The following is a 17,526-nucleotide window of genomic DNA, read 5'->3' on the forward strand; positions in this document are numbered from 1 at the left end:
CTCGTCAACTTCGTCTTTCTGTTTTCGCATCCATTTGCTCCGTTAAATAAGTGGACTTTCCATTTACATTTTTTTCCTTTTGTTTATTCATTTTCATTTTTTCTGCGTTCACACCCGATTCTCCTATTATGCACAAAAGCACTTCCGGCTCTTTCCTGTTCTGCATGCGTTCTTCGGATGCGGAGATACAGGCAGGATCTGAAATAACGAGGAGGAGGAGGAGGAGGAGGAAAAACTTCAAAATGATAATAATAATAATAATAATAATAATAATAATAATAACAATAATAATAATAATACGAAAATGACGACGATAAGAAACTGAAGAAGCGTACATAAAAAATTCTACTAAATGAAGGAGGACACGGAATAGCAAGAGGAAGACGAGGAGAACGTGGAGGAAAAGAAAGAGGAAGAGACAACAGAAGAGAAAGAGAAGGAAGGGTAGGTAGAGGAAGAGGTGGAGTAATAGTGAGAAACAGAAAGGAGGAGAAGGAAACACGTAGTCAGATTCATCTGCAGGTGACACATTTTCCACCCGTCGTTATGATCCTTCCAGTTCACCTGCTTGGAATAGTTTACAGATGTGTCCGGGGACTCTCGCTCACTCCTCCCTCTTTCACACACACACACTCTCCCTCTAACCTGGATTAAGCAACTAACACGTGAGATTATTCAGAGGCGGATGTGATGATGTGATGGGAAGAGGATTCGAAGCCCCGACACACCGAACCCCACACTGCAGAGGTGAAGAAAATTGAGGAAAAGATTGGAAAAAGGGCCACCGCCGGCATCAGCACCAGCACCACCACACAACTTGCAGAGCATCGGGGTCTGTTGCCATGGAGATACAAGGTGGGGGGGGGTAGAGGAGGGGGAGATCTCGAAGGGGTAAGTTTAGCTGCTGGTTCTCGCTTGTAGTTGATTATATGTCTGTAATTGCTTCACGGACCTGACTCTCCCCCCTTCCCACATCCCCCTCCCCTGAAGATATCCCCCCCTTCCTGTACACCCCCTCTCCTCTCCTCGGCGCAATGAGGTCCTTACAATTAATTCCACATTCAGGTCTATTTCTCAGCACGCGGCGTTAAACGTGAGGAGAGACTACAGACTTTGAAGGCCAGGAGGGTCGCGTGGGGAGTGAGAGAGGGGGAAGAGGGAGAGAAGGTGAAAGGAGGAGAGGAGGAGGAAGGGGAGAGGTGAAGGGAGGAGAGAAGGAGGAGGACAGGAGGAGGAGAAGAGAAAGAGAAGGAGCGAGAGGAAAAGGAGGAGCGGGGAGAAGAGAAGGAGGTAGAGGAGGAGTAGGAGAGGGACAGTAGGAGGAAGAGGGGGGAGAAGAGGAAGAGTGGATGAGAAAAGGTGGGCGGAGAGGGGTGAGGAGAAAGGCTAGAGGGGGGGTGGAGATCAGGAGGGCTGGTACAACTTTAACCCTGTCAAAACATCAGCGAATGAATTTTGATAATGAATCTGCTTTTTGCCTAGGATTATTCTGGTTCTTCTCGGTGTTCTTATGTCTCGCCGATATGTAATATTAAAATCCTAACTTTCCCAGACCAAGGACGTATTTCCGATGTTATTCATGCAATTTCCCGACGACTTTATTCAGCCTACGGGAGACGCTTCGAAACAGTGTTTGATTAAGCTTTCATTTTTTTTTTTTTTCTTTCCGTTCTAGCTAACAAAGATCTTTCCTAACCTAAATAAAATCGTCTTGTTGTAACAAAATTAAAATAGAATGTACCTAATTTGAGTAAGGTTTTTGAGCATGATGACGTATTTTTAATGTTGTTCTTGTTACTATTATGCGATTTCATTCTGCTCAAGTCCCTTCGTAGTGATGAATGCTACATACAACACCTCCAGTTCATTGGGGTTTCCCTAAACTAAATAAAATTGTCTGGTGGCAGCAAGAATATCATTTAATATCATAAGGGCGTCATCATAGTACAGAGGTTTATCGAGAATCTGTAAACTTGAGGACAGACAAAAGGAGAGGGGAATAAATGTATCAGTAATAAGGGAAGGAATATTTTGAAGTACTAACTAAAAAAGCTGAACGAAGAGTTAGAACGAAATGAGCAAGAACGATGTGTTAGTGAACGATTTGCGATAGTAGGTTAATTACTATAATATCAATGAGAGAGTAACTGAGTTGTAAAGGAAAGACTCACGATCATATTTATAAAGCTGAGTGCAGAATGGTGTAAAGAAGTCCCTAATTCTTTACGGCATAATTCATGAACAACTGCAGCTGCTAAGATGTGATTAACTATGCTTATTTTACCTTATATTGGTCTAAATTTGCTATATCTCGATCCTGAATGCTGAGATGTAATAACAGATTAGCACTAGAATATGCTGCTCATCACGAAAAAGTGCTATGAAAGGAATATAGAGCCGTGGCATTGTCTTTTCTACTAAGCTCCGTGAAATATGTTGAAGAAAAGGACGAAAATCTGGGTAAACTTAAGGTGGAAGAAGCTGGCCTAGAGTGTAGTCACCAACGATGTAAAAAAGTCAGAAATATTCATCACCTCCACACTTCAAAAATTACCGTCAAAAAAACAGGAAGCTCGTCCACACCTTAGGGCTCTCATTTTCAATTATACTACCTAATTAACGAAAAAACTAGGGTTAGGGCAGATTCGGAGCGAATTAACCGCATCAGCCCGATTACGTATTCTTACCATTCATATTACTTCCAGGCGATTTTTTTGAGGAGGGGATACACTTTTAAGCTGGAGGATTCAGAAAGTCTTAATTAAACCTTTCCCTACTGGACAGCCTTTCAAAGCTGAGCAGAAATAGTCTGGCAAAAAAAAAAAAAAAAAGGTGAAGGGGAAGTAGGAAACAAATTAACAGCAAAAAGCTAATAATAACTAGTTACCTACTCTGCTTGTGTAATCGCAATAAGGAAAAATCACCATATGGTAAATAAAGTATGTGTAATAAAAAAAAAATCTGAAGACCCTAAGGCAACTTCTTGTGTAACATCAACATGGGATCTGATGAGAAAGGTGTCGAAGACCGCATATGTAAATATTACGTTTGTCTCAATAACTGTCTAACTGCATGCTTACCTGTTACCATATTCCTTTCAGATCACAAGTGTGAAAATAGCTATATATGTGGAAAGTTACAGCTTTGAAGCTTTCGTGGCTTTCTCTAAAACCTCTTGCAAAGAAAAAACTGAGCAGATTTGAATTCGGTACATTCCACTGGGCTAAATGGCAAAATATTATTGCAAAATTATTCAGCAAACATTTTTATCACTGGATTTCCAACCAAACAGCTGTATCTCAATTAGTTTCTGAGATATTTCAATTTCAAATACCCAATTTTTAGAATGAATTTATCATCTTCAAAAACAGGTCAAGGTCATTTACATTTGGCACAATGACTTGGGCTACCCTAGGGTATTTTCATGTTTAATATTATGGTCGAAGAAAAAAAAATGCAGATAAAAATATTTACACTTACGATAACAATAAGATTAGCCATACATGTGGCGAGGCTAAATAATAATAACTAGTTACTTAATGTGTGGGCACAATAATGAACTATTTTTGGTATAATATATGGTATGAAATTTTGGCATCATAAACAAATTTGTGACCTTTAAAAGTGGTTCACGGTCATTCATATTTGGAAATTGTACTTAGATCAACACAAGGTGGTTTCTTGTGTAATATCAACAAGATCTGAAAACACAGGTGGGGATGAACGCACGGGTACATATTACCTTTCTCTCAATAACTGGCTAACTGTAACCATATTCCAAAAGGATATATATATATATATATATATATATATATATATATATATATATATATATATATATATATATATATATATATGTGTGTGTGTGTGTGTGTGTGTGTGTACAGCAAAGTAATAAACAAATGTATATAAATATATTAAAATATCTATAAACAATGACGATATCTTGAACTATCTTAGCAAAAGAGTTGCAGACAGTGGTTATAAATAATACACAACAACACCCTCAGGTAATGTAACCAAGGCAAACCTACCCAAGCCTATCTAATTTAACTTTACCATACCTAATCTAACCGAGTTTAGATATCATGGCCTAAATGCTGTAACTGTAGGACGGCTCCACAGAATCAGTTGCTTCCCTGTGGTTGATGGGTCTGCTCGGCCAGACAGATCGGAGCAAATTAATAACAATAACAATCTAACCTTATCCAATCTAATTATCCTGGCTTAACCGAACTCAGCTTTACTTAATCCAGATTATTTTACCCCTTCCCTAACATACTCGTAAAAAGCAGGAGGCAACCTAAACAAGCTACCCTAGCCTAGCCTAGTTAGGGACTTCACTTCCACGTTAAGAAATATATCTGAATACATTGTTACAGTTCGTGAAAAATAAAGAAAAATAGGGAAACTAAGGAAAAATTCAAGAGCATACAAAAGAAAATGAAAATCAGGGAGGAATCAATAGTGAGAAAATGTGTAAATTAAAGCGAGTGAGCGAGTGGGGGAGCAGTTTAGAGAAGCGATATTTGAACAAGTGTGGGAAAATATGTAAGCGGGTTAAGAGGTCATAACAAGTAGGTTTGAAAATAATCCAAAGAGAATAGGAAAAAGAACATGTGACTGAAAATGAGCGGCTGAGTTAGCAAGTGAATGTGGGCAAGAGAGAGAGAGAGAGAGAGAGAGAGAGAGAGAGAGAGAGAGAGAGAGAGAGAGAGAGAGAGAGAGAGAGAGAGAGAGAGAGAGAGAGAGAGAGAGCAGACACTGACAGATAGAGCTCTTACCCCTCCCTGCCAAATCTTCCTCTCCCTCCTCCCTCCAAACTTCTTCCTCTCTCCTCCCCCTTCCCCCCCCCCACCAGACCTCGACACGTACCAATCCTGTCCCACCACACCTCAAAAACTTCGAGGAGGAGGAGGAGGAAGTGTAAATAAAAAAAAGACAATAAACGATAAAAAGAAGGGAAGTGCAGCAAATATTTAATAAGAACGAAGAGGAGGGCAGAAATAGATACGAAGATCACACAAGAGGCGGAGAGGAGGGGAGGAAGAAGAAAGCAGACAAGAGAAAAAATTAAGAAATCGGGTAAGAAATCGAGACAAATTTAAAGAGAATACTGAACAAAGGTGACAAATTGAAAATGAAATGAAGAACGCGAAAGTTTATGACAGAATGGAGACAAAAATTGTAAGAGAACAAAGGAAAAAAAAATAAAACTCGTCAGAAAACAGAATAAAGAAAGTGGAGAGACTGGGGAAAAAAAGGGGAAACATAGATAACGCTACGCTGTTGCAACCTTCCATCTGATCAAGTACATACCCCCCACCTCCCTGCACACCTAACCAAGCGCATAACGGCCCTCACCCCGCCCCCAATCTCTTCTTTTAAAGATGTGCGTAAGGAGAACGCCTTGAAGACACAACCTGGGCCCTTCAGTTTCCTTGCGCTGGTTGCACTGAAATATCTGGATTTTTTTTTACTTAAAAAAAAAAAAAAAAAAAGCTTAAGACAGCGCTTTACCTATCAAAAGGCACCAGTTCATTACATGACACATAACTATGTGAAATTTAATGACACTATAGTGAATACTTTGAGTTCTGGCCCGGAAACGAAATCTCAACGTCCAGCCAGCCGCCCAGCTCTACGTACGGACACCTATTGATCCCAGTGATAACAACCCTCTCCGCTGACTTCGTCAGGTGGAGGGTAAAAAACCAATACGAAAAGCAGGAAGACGAGCAACCAACTATTATACTTAGTTGTGAGGTCGTGAATTATTTAGAGCAAAGCTGCTGGCGTCTTGCTCAAAATTGGGAAGGCACAATACGGGAGAAGGGACAGCAGGAGGAGGAGGAGGAAGGAATGAAAGAAAAAAGGGTGAAGGGAGGCAGGACCGGGATAGGGGAAGGGGAAAGAGAGGAAATAAGGAAGGTTGTTGGAGGAGAGAACTGTTGGCGTTTTGTTCAAAGGTGGGCAGGGGAAATAAGGAAAAGAGGCCAGCAGGAGGAAGGATGGAAGGAAAGAATAAATGAAGGATAGAGGGATGGAAGAAAGGAGAAGGGGAAAAAGGAAGAAAGGAAGGAAGGAGGAGGAGACGATGGAAGGAAGAAAGGAAGGAAGGAAGGAGGGATGGAAGGATGGTAGGAAAGGGAAAGGGAAGAGAGAAGAGAGGGATATGGAAGGAGGAGAGGCAGAGAGAGAAAAAGCCAGAAACTACAGCAGCAAGGAAGAAAATGGTGGTGTAGGCGTCTTGCTCAAAGGCGGAGAGGGACAATACGGAAGAGGAGACACAGCAGGAGGAGGAATGAAGGAAGGAAGATGGAGGGGAGAAAGAAGGATGAACAGGAGAGATAACAGGCAAGTGAGAGGAGGGAAAGGATGGAGAAAAGAGGGAAAGAAAGCTACTGCCGACTTATTCAGGTGTGCAATGACATTAAGAGGGAGGGAAAAACGGGGAGATAGAATGAAGGAAGAAAGAAGGATGAGAGAGAGAGAGAGAGAGAGAGAGAGAGAGAGAGAGAGAGAGAGAGAGAGAGAGAGAGAGAGAGAGAGAGAGAGAGAGAGAGAGATGTAATGAAAAGCAGGGAGCAATGGTGTAACAAAGACAATGTAGAGAAAGGAAATAGGGAGATATCAAGGTGAGCTGGGAAAATATAGGAAACAGTTGCATGGAATGAAGAAATGAAAATGGAAGAGGAGAGAGGTGTGGAACAGGAGGAAGAGGAAAGACGGGGAATGAGGAAGGCAGCAGAGGAAGAAGGGTTACAGGGCCTTGATTAGAGAGGGAAAACGATACCGGATAAGAATCAGTAGGAGGATGGAATGACGAAGAGAATGAGAGAATGATGGAAATGAGGGAATGAAGAAAATGAGAGAAAGAAGATGAAGGAAATTGTGGATGAAAGAGAAAGAAATGAGATGACGAGACCTGAGTGACGATGAGAATGAAGGTATGGGAAAGGAGCGGCAACAAAGAGCTTAGTAGTGACAGAAAGGTGAAAAAGGGAAGTGGAACGGGGCGATAATGGATAAACGAAAGCATGGGGAGGGAATAAAGGACGAAGACAGGGAGAAAAGAGTGACACGGAGAAAAGTTGAAAATGAAACAAAAGAGCGAGAAAAGGATGAGAGAAAAGGAAGATGGAAGAAAATAAAGGAGGGATGGAAAGAAAGGAAACAAGTTACGGAAACGGAGAGAAAAAGAAGCGAATGTGGATAACAACAAAACAGACAAGACTTATCAAAGAAGGTAGAAATGATGGAACAAGAGAAGGAAAAGTGCCTGAGTACAGGAGATAAATGAAATATATGAAGGAAGAAAAGATTGCAGAAAATGTGGGAAAGGGAAAAGAGTAACTGAATAAGGAATGAAAAACAGAGAAAACGAACTCCTGTTCACACACACACACACACACACACACACACACACACACGCAAATACACACACACTGAATTCTTCAAGGAGGCTCGGCTAATGCCCGCCTTCTGATTGTCTTTGTTTTTTTTGGGAGACATGACGCGCGCGCGCGCGCGCGCGCGTGCGTGCGTGCGTGCGTGTGTGTGTGTGTGTGTGTGTGTGTGTGTGTGTGTGTGTGTGTGTAAATATATTTAAGCTTTAATCACAACATTGCTATGTAAATCCAAAACTAAACATATAAATAAATAAACTCCGTATATTCTATACAGCTTTACTTCACATTCTTAAATATTTTGCGAATTACGAAGATTCCGCAGTTCTCTATGACTAGCTGGAAGTTACATTTCATACTTCCAATAATCATATTTTCAATAAAAGTTGCTTGGTTTCAGAGACTGACTAATGCAACCTTCTCTGTGATCTATGCAACAGATTATCCCAAAACACAAGTACACAAACCCACAAAATCGGACAATTTCCTTGTGAACATATTCTCTACCTATATAACTGACTCCCCACTTTTCCTTCCTTCTGAACACCGACCTTTTATTGCAGCAAATTTTTTCTGCTGTTTTTTCTTAGTTACCAAACCTAACATTACGTAATGAAACTTTATCTTTCATCCTATTAAACCTAATTTACTCTAACTTAATGCTATCCTCTCTTCTCTCCTACCATCACTCTGTTCCACATGCCACTCGGCTATATTTGAAAAGAAATGTCAATGTTGCTAATATTCACTTACCAGCATATTTCATGAAGATTAAAAGTGTGCACAATGTGAGATATATCGACAGAGGAAAGGAAATTTCCAGATTCCATATGTGTATGAAACCGAAAACTAAAAATAATATCAATAATAGTGATAATCATAAAATAATAATAATAATAATAATAATAATAATAATAATAATAATAATAACAATAATAATAGTAACAATAATAATAATAATAATAATAATAATAATAATAATAATAATAATATAATAAAATAATAATAATAATAAAAACTAAAACTCTGTAACTGTCCTACGGACAGTTACTAGCCTCCACCTAATGTATCTTAATGACCTTGACCCCACTGGGGATATCTGGATTTTATTTCCCTATCAGCAATGGCCCCTGCCAGGACACGTACTATTACCTGGGCCCTTCAGATTCCTTGTGCAGTCTCTGGTTCTTCTGGAATCGTCGGGAGACTGAGGCCGACATAATAATAATTAGTTACGTACCATTACAATGTAGGCATAATAAGGAAGCTTCAACAAATAGTATGGTATATTTAATATAAACAAGATCTGAAGACCCTAAGGTAACTTCTTGTGTAACATCAACTAGGGATCTGACAAAGGTGTCGAAGAACGCATGTGTCTGCTACTGTTTCTTACAATAACCCTGACCCCACTGAGGAGATCTGAATTTTTTCCTTGCAGCAATGGCCCACTCCAGGAGACATAACCTAGGACCTTCAGATTCCTTGCGCAGTCCCCGGTTCTCCTGGAATCGCTGCGAGACTCGGAGGTGGGAATAATAATAATACAGTAGAAAACAATAGTCTCCACCTACTATACTACTACTACTACTACTAATATTCACAATAATAACAATAACAAAAGAGAAATTTTAATAACTACGTAATTAAATACTCACGAATTTCTTATCGAGGAAAAGCGCCGTCTCGATAAACTTGCTGGTGGTTCGAACGTCGCGAGTGAAGCGGTGCCGGGTCATCTTCTTCTTACGACCCCGGCTGAGCGTGTTGAAGTTCTGCTCCCACATGCCCCACTCGTAGCCCGTCTGGTAGCCGCACTTTTGCCGGATGTGCGGGTTTTTCGACTCGATGACGAAGTGTGGTTGCTTGGACTGTGGGAGAAGATGACTGGGTTATTATAGGGATCTGAAGTTAGTGTGAGGTAAGGTAAGTGGTTATAGCGTTGGTAGTGACAGTTTGGAAGGTTAGGAGGTTAAAGGTGTTGATAATAATGACAGTTACCTGCCATGTCAAATAGACATAGCCATTACGGGCGTAAAGCCACACACACACACACACACACACAGGAACATTAGGAATGTACTGTACTTGCAATGTATAAATACCAAAACAAAGGAAACACTATACATTGTCATGGGGGACTTAAGGTCCTGTACTTACAAAAAGTACAAGTTGGTAATGATAGTTTGAAATAGCAGTTCAAGAAAGTAGTCATAAAGTATGGAGGGAAATCACTTAGGTTCTCAAACAGGTCCACATACAGTAACCACTTAAAAAAAAAAAAACTCACAAAAGGTTCACAATTTCCTTTAATACACTACATTGATAAACTCTTAACTTCCATTTAAGTTTTATACGTAACTATCATCAGCTAAAATTCTGACATCTGTACTGCCTTTCTCCCCATGATCTTTAAAACTATCTCCTGAATCCGAAGCAAAGTAACGCTGATGACAATGATCACTGGTCATATAAAACAATCACTTTGGTACAGAATTATAAGACTGAATTTCAAAGCTCAATGAGAGACAAGAAGGAGAGGCTACAGGCCTTTTGCTGGCGAATGTACAGTACATAAACCAGTCCCCATTTCCCCCCACACTAAATCAATTTCCATAAAACATAAAAATCGGCTAAAATTTTCCTTGCCTGCTCAATATCAACCTAAGAAGCACACAGATTCTCCGCATTCTGCATATACGGTACCAAATTATAAAAAGCCGGAGTAACAGTGAAAGTGTGACCACCTGTTGCGTGTAAGAGAACGGCTGGATCTTGGGAACATAATTTTGTGTGGTCTAGGCTTGAAGTTCGATACATAAAAAAAAGAAAAAAAGAAAAAAAAAGGCAAGGCTAATTGAGTTCATAGGAGCTTTTTTTTTTTTTTATCCTTTCTTTTCTCTTTCCACTTTTTTTTTTCTTTCTGTAAAATAATTTTTCTCAGCTTCCTTCGTATTACTAAAGTACATCAGCCCCATACCACCCTTTACGCGCAGAGGTCGTTACTGAAACCAGCGTCCAGACCGGACCCTGACTGAAACGTGCTCAGTCAAAGCCGCAACCATCCTCAGTGTTTGTCTGGATATTATTTACAATTTGAAAAACATACCAGGAATCTCATCTCGACTAATGTCTGACCTAGATGGTTCGACAGATGGTTTGACTTTATTCCGATGTGTTCACCGAATCCTGAGAAAATATATATTTTCTGTACAGTACAGTCCCTGTCAATAATTTCTCTACATTTTGGAGTTCCTGTCAAATTACACGAGATTCCAGTCTTGTGATTATATGTGAAAGACCTTACGAATTACAATTAAGTTCACAGTGTTTCGAGACGGTATAAACTAAGCATCTATAAACCTCAACTGTACAAATAATCGCTCACAGTTACTACTCCCTCCACTTATATACATTGTAACCCCTTCACAACGATGCCATCTGTAAATATATTCTTGCTACTTTCAAATATATAAAACTTATCAAAGACTTTTCTAGCTGGAGGGGTTAGATACAGCCTTCATTTATCCCTTCAGTGTTTGAGTTCAATTGTAAACTGAAAATAAGTCGTCTGTCAAGAAGAAAAATACGTCACAGGATTGAAGGAGTTGTCAAGACGCTGAGAATACTACTAACAAGAATGCTTCAATACTACTGTTTCTTCCTTTGAACTCCACATCGTCGAACCGAGGAAGAGTTTCACCTGTTTACATAATATACTCGCGACAGATACCTTTATCCTTTAATGATATGGTTTGATTGTGCTGGCTGATTTCAGTGTGTGTGTGTGTGTGTGTGTGTGTGTGTGTGTGTGTGTGTGTGTGTGTGTGTGTGTGTGTGTGTGTGTGTGTGTGTGTGTGTGTGTGTGTGTGTGTGTGTGTGTGTGTGTGTGTGTGTGTGTGTGTGTGTGTGTGTGTGTGTGTGTGTGTGTGTGTGTGTGTGTGTGTGTGTGTGTGTGTGTGTGTGTGTGTAAGAGAGAGAGAGAGAGAGAGAGAGAGAGAGAGAGAGAAACGCCTCTACATGACACCTACTCTCTCATAATTTCCTCTAATTTTCTCTCTCTCTCTCTCTCTCTCTCTTTGTTTCTTTCATCCAGTTCTCTCATGTTTTTATTTATTTAATACGTACGACTTACAAAAATTATACACGTATTTTTCTCACTTCTTCCCTCTACTTTTTTCTTATTAAACTCTCTCTCTCTCTCTCTCTCTCTCTCCCTTTCTCCTTCCCCTACACCTTCCCCTCATTACTAATTGCTTCCTTCCTCTTCCTTCCTCCTCCTCCTCATTTTCCTGCTTTCTCGTCCGTATCTCCCTTCCATCTCTCCTTCCTCCTCCTCTTCTTCCAACTTTTTTATTGCCTTATCATTCTGTTTCTAGTATTTTTATTATTTCTCAATTTTTTAATATCTTACCATTACTTGTCCAGTTTCTCCTCACATTACGCATTTTTTTTTTTTTAAACTATGATGTATACGTTGCTCTATTTTGCTATCCCTCCCCCCCCCCGTCTCTTTAACAGACTTATATATATGAATAATTTATACGCATAACTAAATATATCCACTCACACGCGCAAACATAAGCCATTCTCCCCCCCCTCCCTCTCTCTCTCTCTCTCCCCGGCAACCAACTTTTACCTTTGGGGATAGCAATGAAAACTGGAGGAGGAAAGGGGGAAAGGAGCGGGGAGAAAACGCAGAGAATTAAATACAATGATGGAAAATATGAAGGAGAATGGAAAGTAAGAAAATGAGGGAATGGAGGGGGAAAGTTGAAGGAATACGAGAAAATGATGTATTAAAGTTGATAGATAGAGAGAGAGAGAGAGAGAGAGAGAGAGAGAGAGAGAGAGAGAGAGAGAGAGAGAGAGAGAGAGAGAGAGAGAGAGAGAGAGAGAGAGAGAATATGAGGAAGTGTGAAGTAGGCAAGAGTGACATACGGGTCGATGTGGTGAGCAAGGCCTTGACTCTCCCTCTCTCTTTCTCTCTCTCTCTCTCTCTCTCTCTCTCTCTCTCTCTCTCTCTCTCCGCAACATCTATTCTCATCCCCTTTACTTTCCAGTCTCATCATTTCTTCTTTTCTTTTACCCTCTCTCTCTCTCTCTCTCTCTCTCTCTCCAGGTGCTCCACTTCCCAGCCCTAGTTTCCGTATGAGATGGACGTCCCTTTTACGAGATGGATACTGTACGAGGACGTTCTTATATTCACCTGAGGCCCCCTTTGCCACTCTACGTAAACACGCCCCATAGCACCTGATGGGATGGAGAGAGAGAGAGAGAGAGAGAGAGAGAGAGAGAGAGAGAGAGAGAGAGAGAGAGAGAGAGAGAGAGAGAGAGAATGATTCAGGTTAGAGATATTAGAGCCCCGGATAATGTTAGAAGGGATTGATGAGGTGATTTGGTATAATGTGAAATACCGTAGATTCATCCACTCAATGTCCTGTATAATTAGTGATAAAATTTCCTTTGTAACCGATAGCCATGGTGCATTACACGACTTGGGTCAATATTTTCTTTACACGCTCGAAACTGTGTCAAAATGTAATACCTTGCCGTTTTGTCTTCCAGTGCGAGAGGTGTTCCCTATGGTGAATATACTTATCTGGCGGTTATCAAGAAAATTAGGAAGAGGCTATCGTACTGCAGGTAGCAATCATTAAAGCAGAATTCAAGAGGGTGTTAATTTTGCTTCATAGGTTAGGAATTATCCACTCGAAACTGTACCCAGTCAAATGAATCGCCAGCCTTCTCTGCCATGAAGAAGAAAAAGAAGGCTTAGGGTTTGTGCCTACCTCATGAGAGTCATTAAAGTCTATATTCAATTTCTGCTAAGTCCTTGTGTTGCCCTAGGCTACAACACGCAACGTCAAATTTGCAACCATGGCCCGTGTTTCATGTCGAAGTGTGAACGGGCTGGGATAGTGAGGACCTGGCACAAAAATCTCAAATTGTACCACCTCCACCCTCTCTGCCAGCAATCAGGTATATCAGAAAGCATACGACATGAGTCACGCGAATCAAGACTAAGATACATCACAATCAGCTTAAATCAGTATCTGAAAACCGGCACTGATAAGAAAAGATAAGCAGAAAACTCATTACTTGTAAATCAAATGACAAAATATGCCCAGGCAAGATGAGCACGACCAAAACAATGGTATGGCCAGAAAAAAAAAGACTGGGAAGGGACAGGGCTTCATCTTGGCCCGGACTTACGGACAGAGCTTAGACCACCTCTCTCTAGTAATTCATTTTCTGATCTGCAGGAAGAATTAAAGATAAGGGCGGTTTCGGCTCTCTTGTCCTTGTCCTTCCTGCAGATACATAAAACAGTTTATGGTAAATTCTCCCCTCGCAAGTAATGTACGTTTTGCAGAAAGACAAGCAACCTGGGGAAAATTCTACACTGGCCTTGCCTCTCCTGCTACGAAAACAAATCATATTTACGAGGCACTTGATCATATGTTTTGCTTTTTGAATTCAGACCCTGAATGCTTGTCAGTAGGTCTGCTGAGGCTTCGATGACTGATAGCCAAAGTCCTCCAATAAGTTTATATAGGACTGTGGCAGAATAGGTGCTGGGACTGGGGGAGGTTGGGAAGGTTGTGTGTATTACGTGACTAGACTCTACATCCGCCTTCAATTGTTGGCAATACTTTTGGGGTCCAATTTTTCTTTCCACAATTCTACATGTTTACTATGCTCTTTTTACTTTACCTTGGCTTAAAACTTCCATTTCTCCATCTTGAATGCTGAGCTGTAACAAAATATTAACACCAGAATATGATGCTAATCATGAAAAAGTGCTATGGAGAGGATACAGACCCGTAGCATGTCTTATTCTGCCATTAAGCAACGTGAAATAATCCGCAAGAGGACGAAAATATGAGCCAAGTTAAAGTGAAAAGAGTACAGTGGGTACTACACCCTGGAAAGTGTTTTAACTTCAAATACTTTCCAAGATAAATGAGCATTGCAACACTTAAGGCTTTATCTGACACTCACAGGCCTTATTTACACTCAAAGGCTTTATTTCACTCCAAGGGGCAATATTCAGCGAGGAGAGCAATAAACTTTAATAAGACTCTCGTTGGCCACGATTATTTTCTCTCCTCAGCTTCACTTTTCCTCACCGCGTCTCCAAAGTTATTCCAAAGAAAAGTCTGGATCCATAAAACTTGTATCACTATGAGGAATTTGCATACGAAATCAGTTCATCACAATTCAAAGAAGTCAAAAGAAAAAAGAAAAGGCGAAAAAAATTCTAATACGGATCCATCACCCTCACTCCGAGCTGCCCAGGATTTTGAGCTCCGAAATGTAAAAGCGAAGTTCCATGTTTTTATTTTTCCCTTCTCGCTGTGATACATAAACCAACAGATAGGTAGACACAGACAGACAGACAGATAAAGATAGGAAGGTACAGTAGGTAGGCAGGTAAAGGGTAGGTAGGTAGGCAGACAAAGACAAAGATACAGATTAACAGACAGACAGAGGTAGACAAACAGATACCGACAGATGGACAGACAGACACAGACACATACAAATAAAGAGATAAACAGGAGATGGGGAAGGGGACGGAGAAGAAGGGTGAGGCAGGAGAGCTATCGGGATGATGTAAGGCGAGCCAAGAGAGGAGTGGGGGAGGGCGGAACTGAGGCAGGGGAGGGGTGAGGCAGTACAGGGATATGGCAGGACAGGAATGAGGCAGGACAGGGGTAAGGCAGGACAGTAGTGAGGGAGAACAGACGTAAGGCAAGACAAGGGCGAAGCAGGGAAGAGGTGAGGCAAAGGAGGGAAAAAGACAAGACAGAAAATGCAGAAAAAAGAAAGATCCGAATCAGGGAAGCCAGATGTAAAAAATGAAGAAGTTCGAGAATTTCGTTTGAGGAAAGAAAGAGAGAAGGCGTAGGGCTGAGGCCGGCTTTGACTGATAGAAATGGGCGGGGGGGGGGGAGTGATCAGTAAGGAAGGGGTCTGGATCAGTGAGGAGGATGGGGGGAGATAGGAGGAACGAGAGGGAAACGAGAAAAAGAGAACGGGGAGTGAGATGGGAGGGTTAAGTGAACGAGGGGAGAGAAAGGGAGAGAAGAGTGGGAGGAAAGGGTTAAGTGTGCCAGGGAGGAGGGAGGATTCAGAGAGAAAGGGGGGAAGTGAGATAAAAGGCGTATTCAGCAAGAGGGGGAGGATAATGGGGTTAAAGGAAGGAAAATAAAATATAGTACGAACTGAGTGAGAGAAGAAGAGAGTAGCGTTCAACTACCGAGAGACTGAGAGACAGTGTGAGAAGATAAAAAATAAGTATAACAGAATCCAGTTAGAGAAAGAGAGAAAGCAGGATTCAATAAACGAGAGAGAGAGAGACAGGGCAGCGCTATATCAGTGAGGGAGTGAGATAACACAGACTTCAGTGGGCATGAGGCATTTAGCGTAGTTCAGTGAGCAAAAAACAGGTAAAACTAAGAATCAGTGTAAGGGAGACAGTATACAGAGATGAGTGAATGATAGTGGGGTTCAATCTACGGGGGGGAGTGGAGGAAAGCAGAGCAGAGTTCAGTGTGGGGGTGAGTGAGAGAGAGCGTAAGACTGAAATGATTGAGAGTACGGTTGAGTGGGTAAGTGTGAATTTGGCTGAGTAAGAAAGAGCACAAATATGACAGAGTGGGTGAGACTGTAGGGCTGAGTGAGTGAGGTGATAAGTGAAAGGGAGTGCAGGGTGTGAGAGTGAGTGAGCGAGCGCGCGAGGCTAAGTGAATGCGTGATAAGGTAAGTGAGTGTGACAGGGCAGGGGAAGGTTGATTGAGAAAGTGACCGAGTCAATGAGGGAATAGGAACAAGAGTAAGGTATGGTAAGGCTGAGTGAGTGAAAGTGAGTGAGTGAGTGAGAGTGTGAGAGAGGGTAGGGTAGGGTTGAGTGAGCTTGGAGGTGATCTGACACTAATTACACTTGGGTTATTGGCCCAAAGCGCACTGACTCCCGTAATTAACTGCGCCAACCCCTGCCATAAAGGCCACTCTAAATTAATTCGGTTTGGCTGTGTTGAGGCGGAGGAGAAGAGGGGAAAAGAGAAGACATGAAGAGAAAGAAGAGGGAAAAAGAAAGGGTAAATGGGGAGACGAGGAGAGGGGAGACAGGGAGAGGGGAGACGGGAGTAGTGTGGAGAAGCGCACAGCAAGGTACAGTGGTGTGTGTTTAGGGATGGATTAGAGAGTAGAGAGGGGGAAGAGAGAGGAGGGGAAAGAATGAGTTGGAGGGAAACGAATGAAAAGGACATGGGATGGAGGGGAACAAGAGCAAAGGAAAGGGGAATGAACTAGCTCTCGTAAAGGGGGCTCTAAACTAATTCTGTTTTGCTGTGTTGATGCGGAACGAGTGAGGGGGAGGAGGAGGAGGAGCAGGAGGAGCAGGAGGAGGAGGAGGAGGAGGTGAAGAGAGGAAGAGAGAGGATAAGAAGCGATATAAGCTGTGCAGAATAAAGAGGAAGAATGTGTACTGAGGCTGGACGGGCGAGCGGGCGCAGATGGAGAAGGGACAAGAGGATAAGAGAGGAGAGGATGAGAGAATGGACCAGTACAGTAGGGGAGAGGAAAAGAGAGGAGAGGAGAGGAGAGGAGAGGAGAGGCGAGGCGAGGCGAGGCGAGGCGAGGCGAGGCGAGGCGAGGTGAGGCGAGGAAAGGATGGGAAGGGAGGGGAAAGTGAGGATGGGATACGATAGAAATGGAAGGAGAGGATAGGACACGACGGGAGGGGAGGGGAGGGGAAGGGAAGGGAAGGGAAGGGAAGGGAAGGGAAGGGAAGGGAATAAGAGGAGAGGAGAGGAGACGAGACGAGACGAGAGGAAGGGAAGGGAAGGGAAGGGAAGGGAAAGAGAAGAGAGGAGAGGAAAGGGATGAGAAAGAGGCTACACAAGGGGAAAGGGGCATGAACTATTAAAGGGTGCTGTAAATTGATTCTGTTTTGCTGTGATGAGGCGAGAGAGGAGACGGGGTGGAGGAGGTAGAGAGGGAAGATAAGAAAGAGGAGGAGACAAGGAAAACAGGGAGTAGAGAAAAGATAAGCAGGGGGAGATGAGGAGAGGGGAGTAAAGTACGGGCGACATAAGTGTAGATAAGAAGA

At 42.0% G+C, this 17,526-nt stretch overlaps 1 protein-coding gene across 1 annotated transcript in view; it reads right to left on the reverse strand.

Annotated features, from left to right (window-relative positions):
* The window catches only part of mmd (disintegrin and metalloproteinase domain-containing protein mind-meld), a 540,350-nt gene that overhangs the window by 91,143 nt on the left and 431,681 nt on the right, over positions 1-17,526 (reverse strand). The window contains exon 10 of the mRNA XM_080277960.1: positions 9,068-9,280. Coding sequence (XP_080134086.1) covers positions 9,068-9,280 — 213 coding nt within the window. The remainder of the gene's footprint in view (positions 1-9,067; positions 9,281-17,526) is intronic.

This window comes from Coenobita brevimanus, chromosome 71, assembly GCF_032717465.1.
Source record: "Coenobita brevimanus isolate Jiangsu-jjx chromosome 71, ASM3271746v2, whole genome shotgun sequence".
Taxonomy (NCBI): domain Eukaryota; kingdom Metazoa; phylum Arthropoda; class Malacostraca; order Decapoda; family Coenobitidae; genus Coenobita; species Coenobita brevimanus.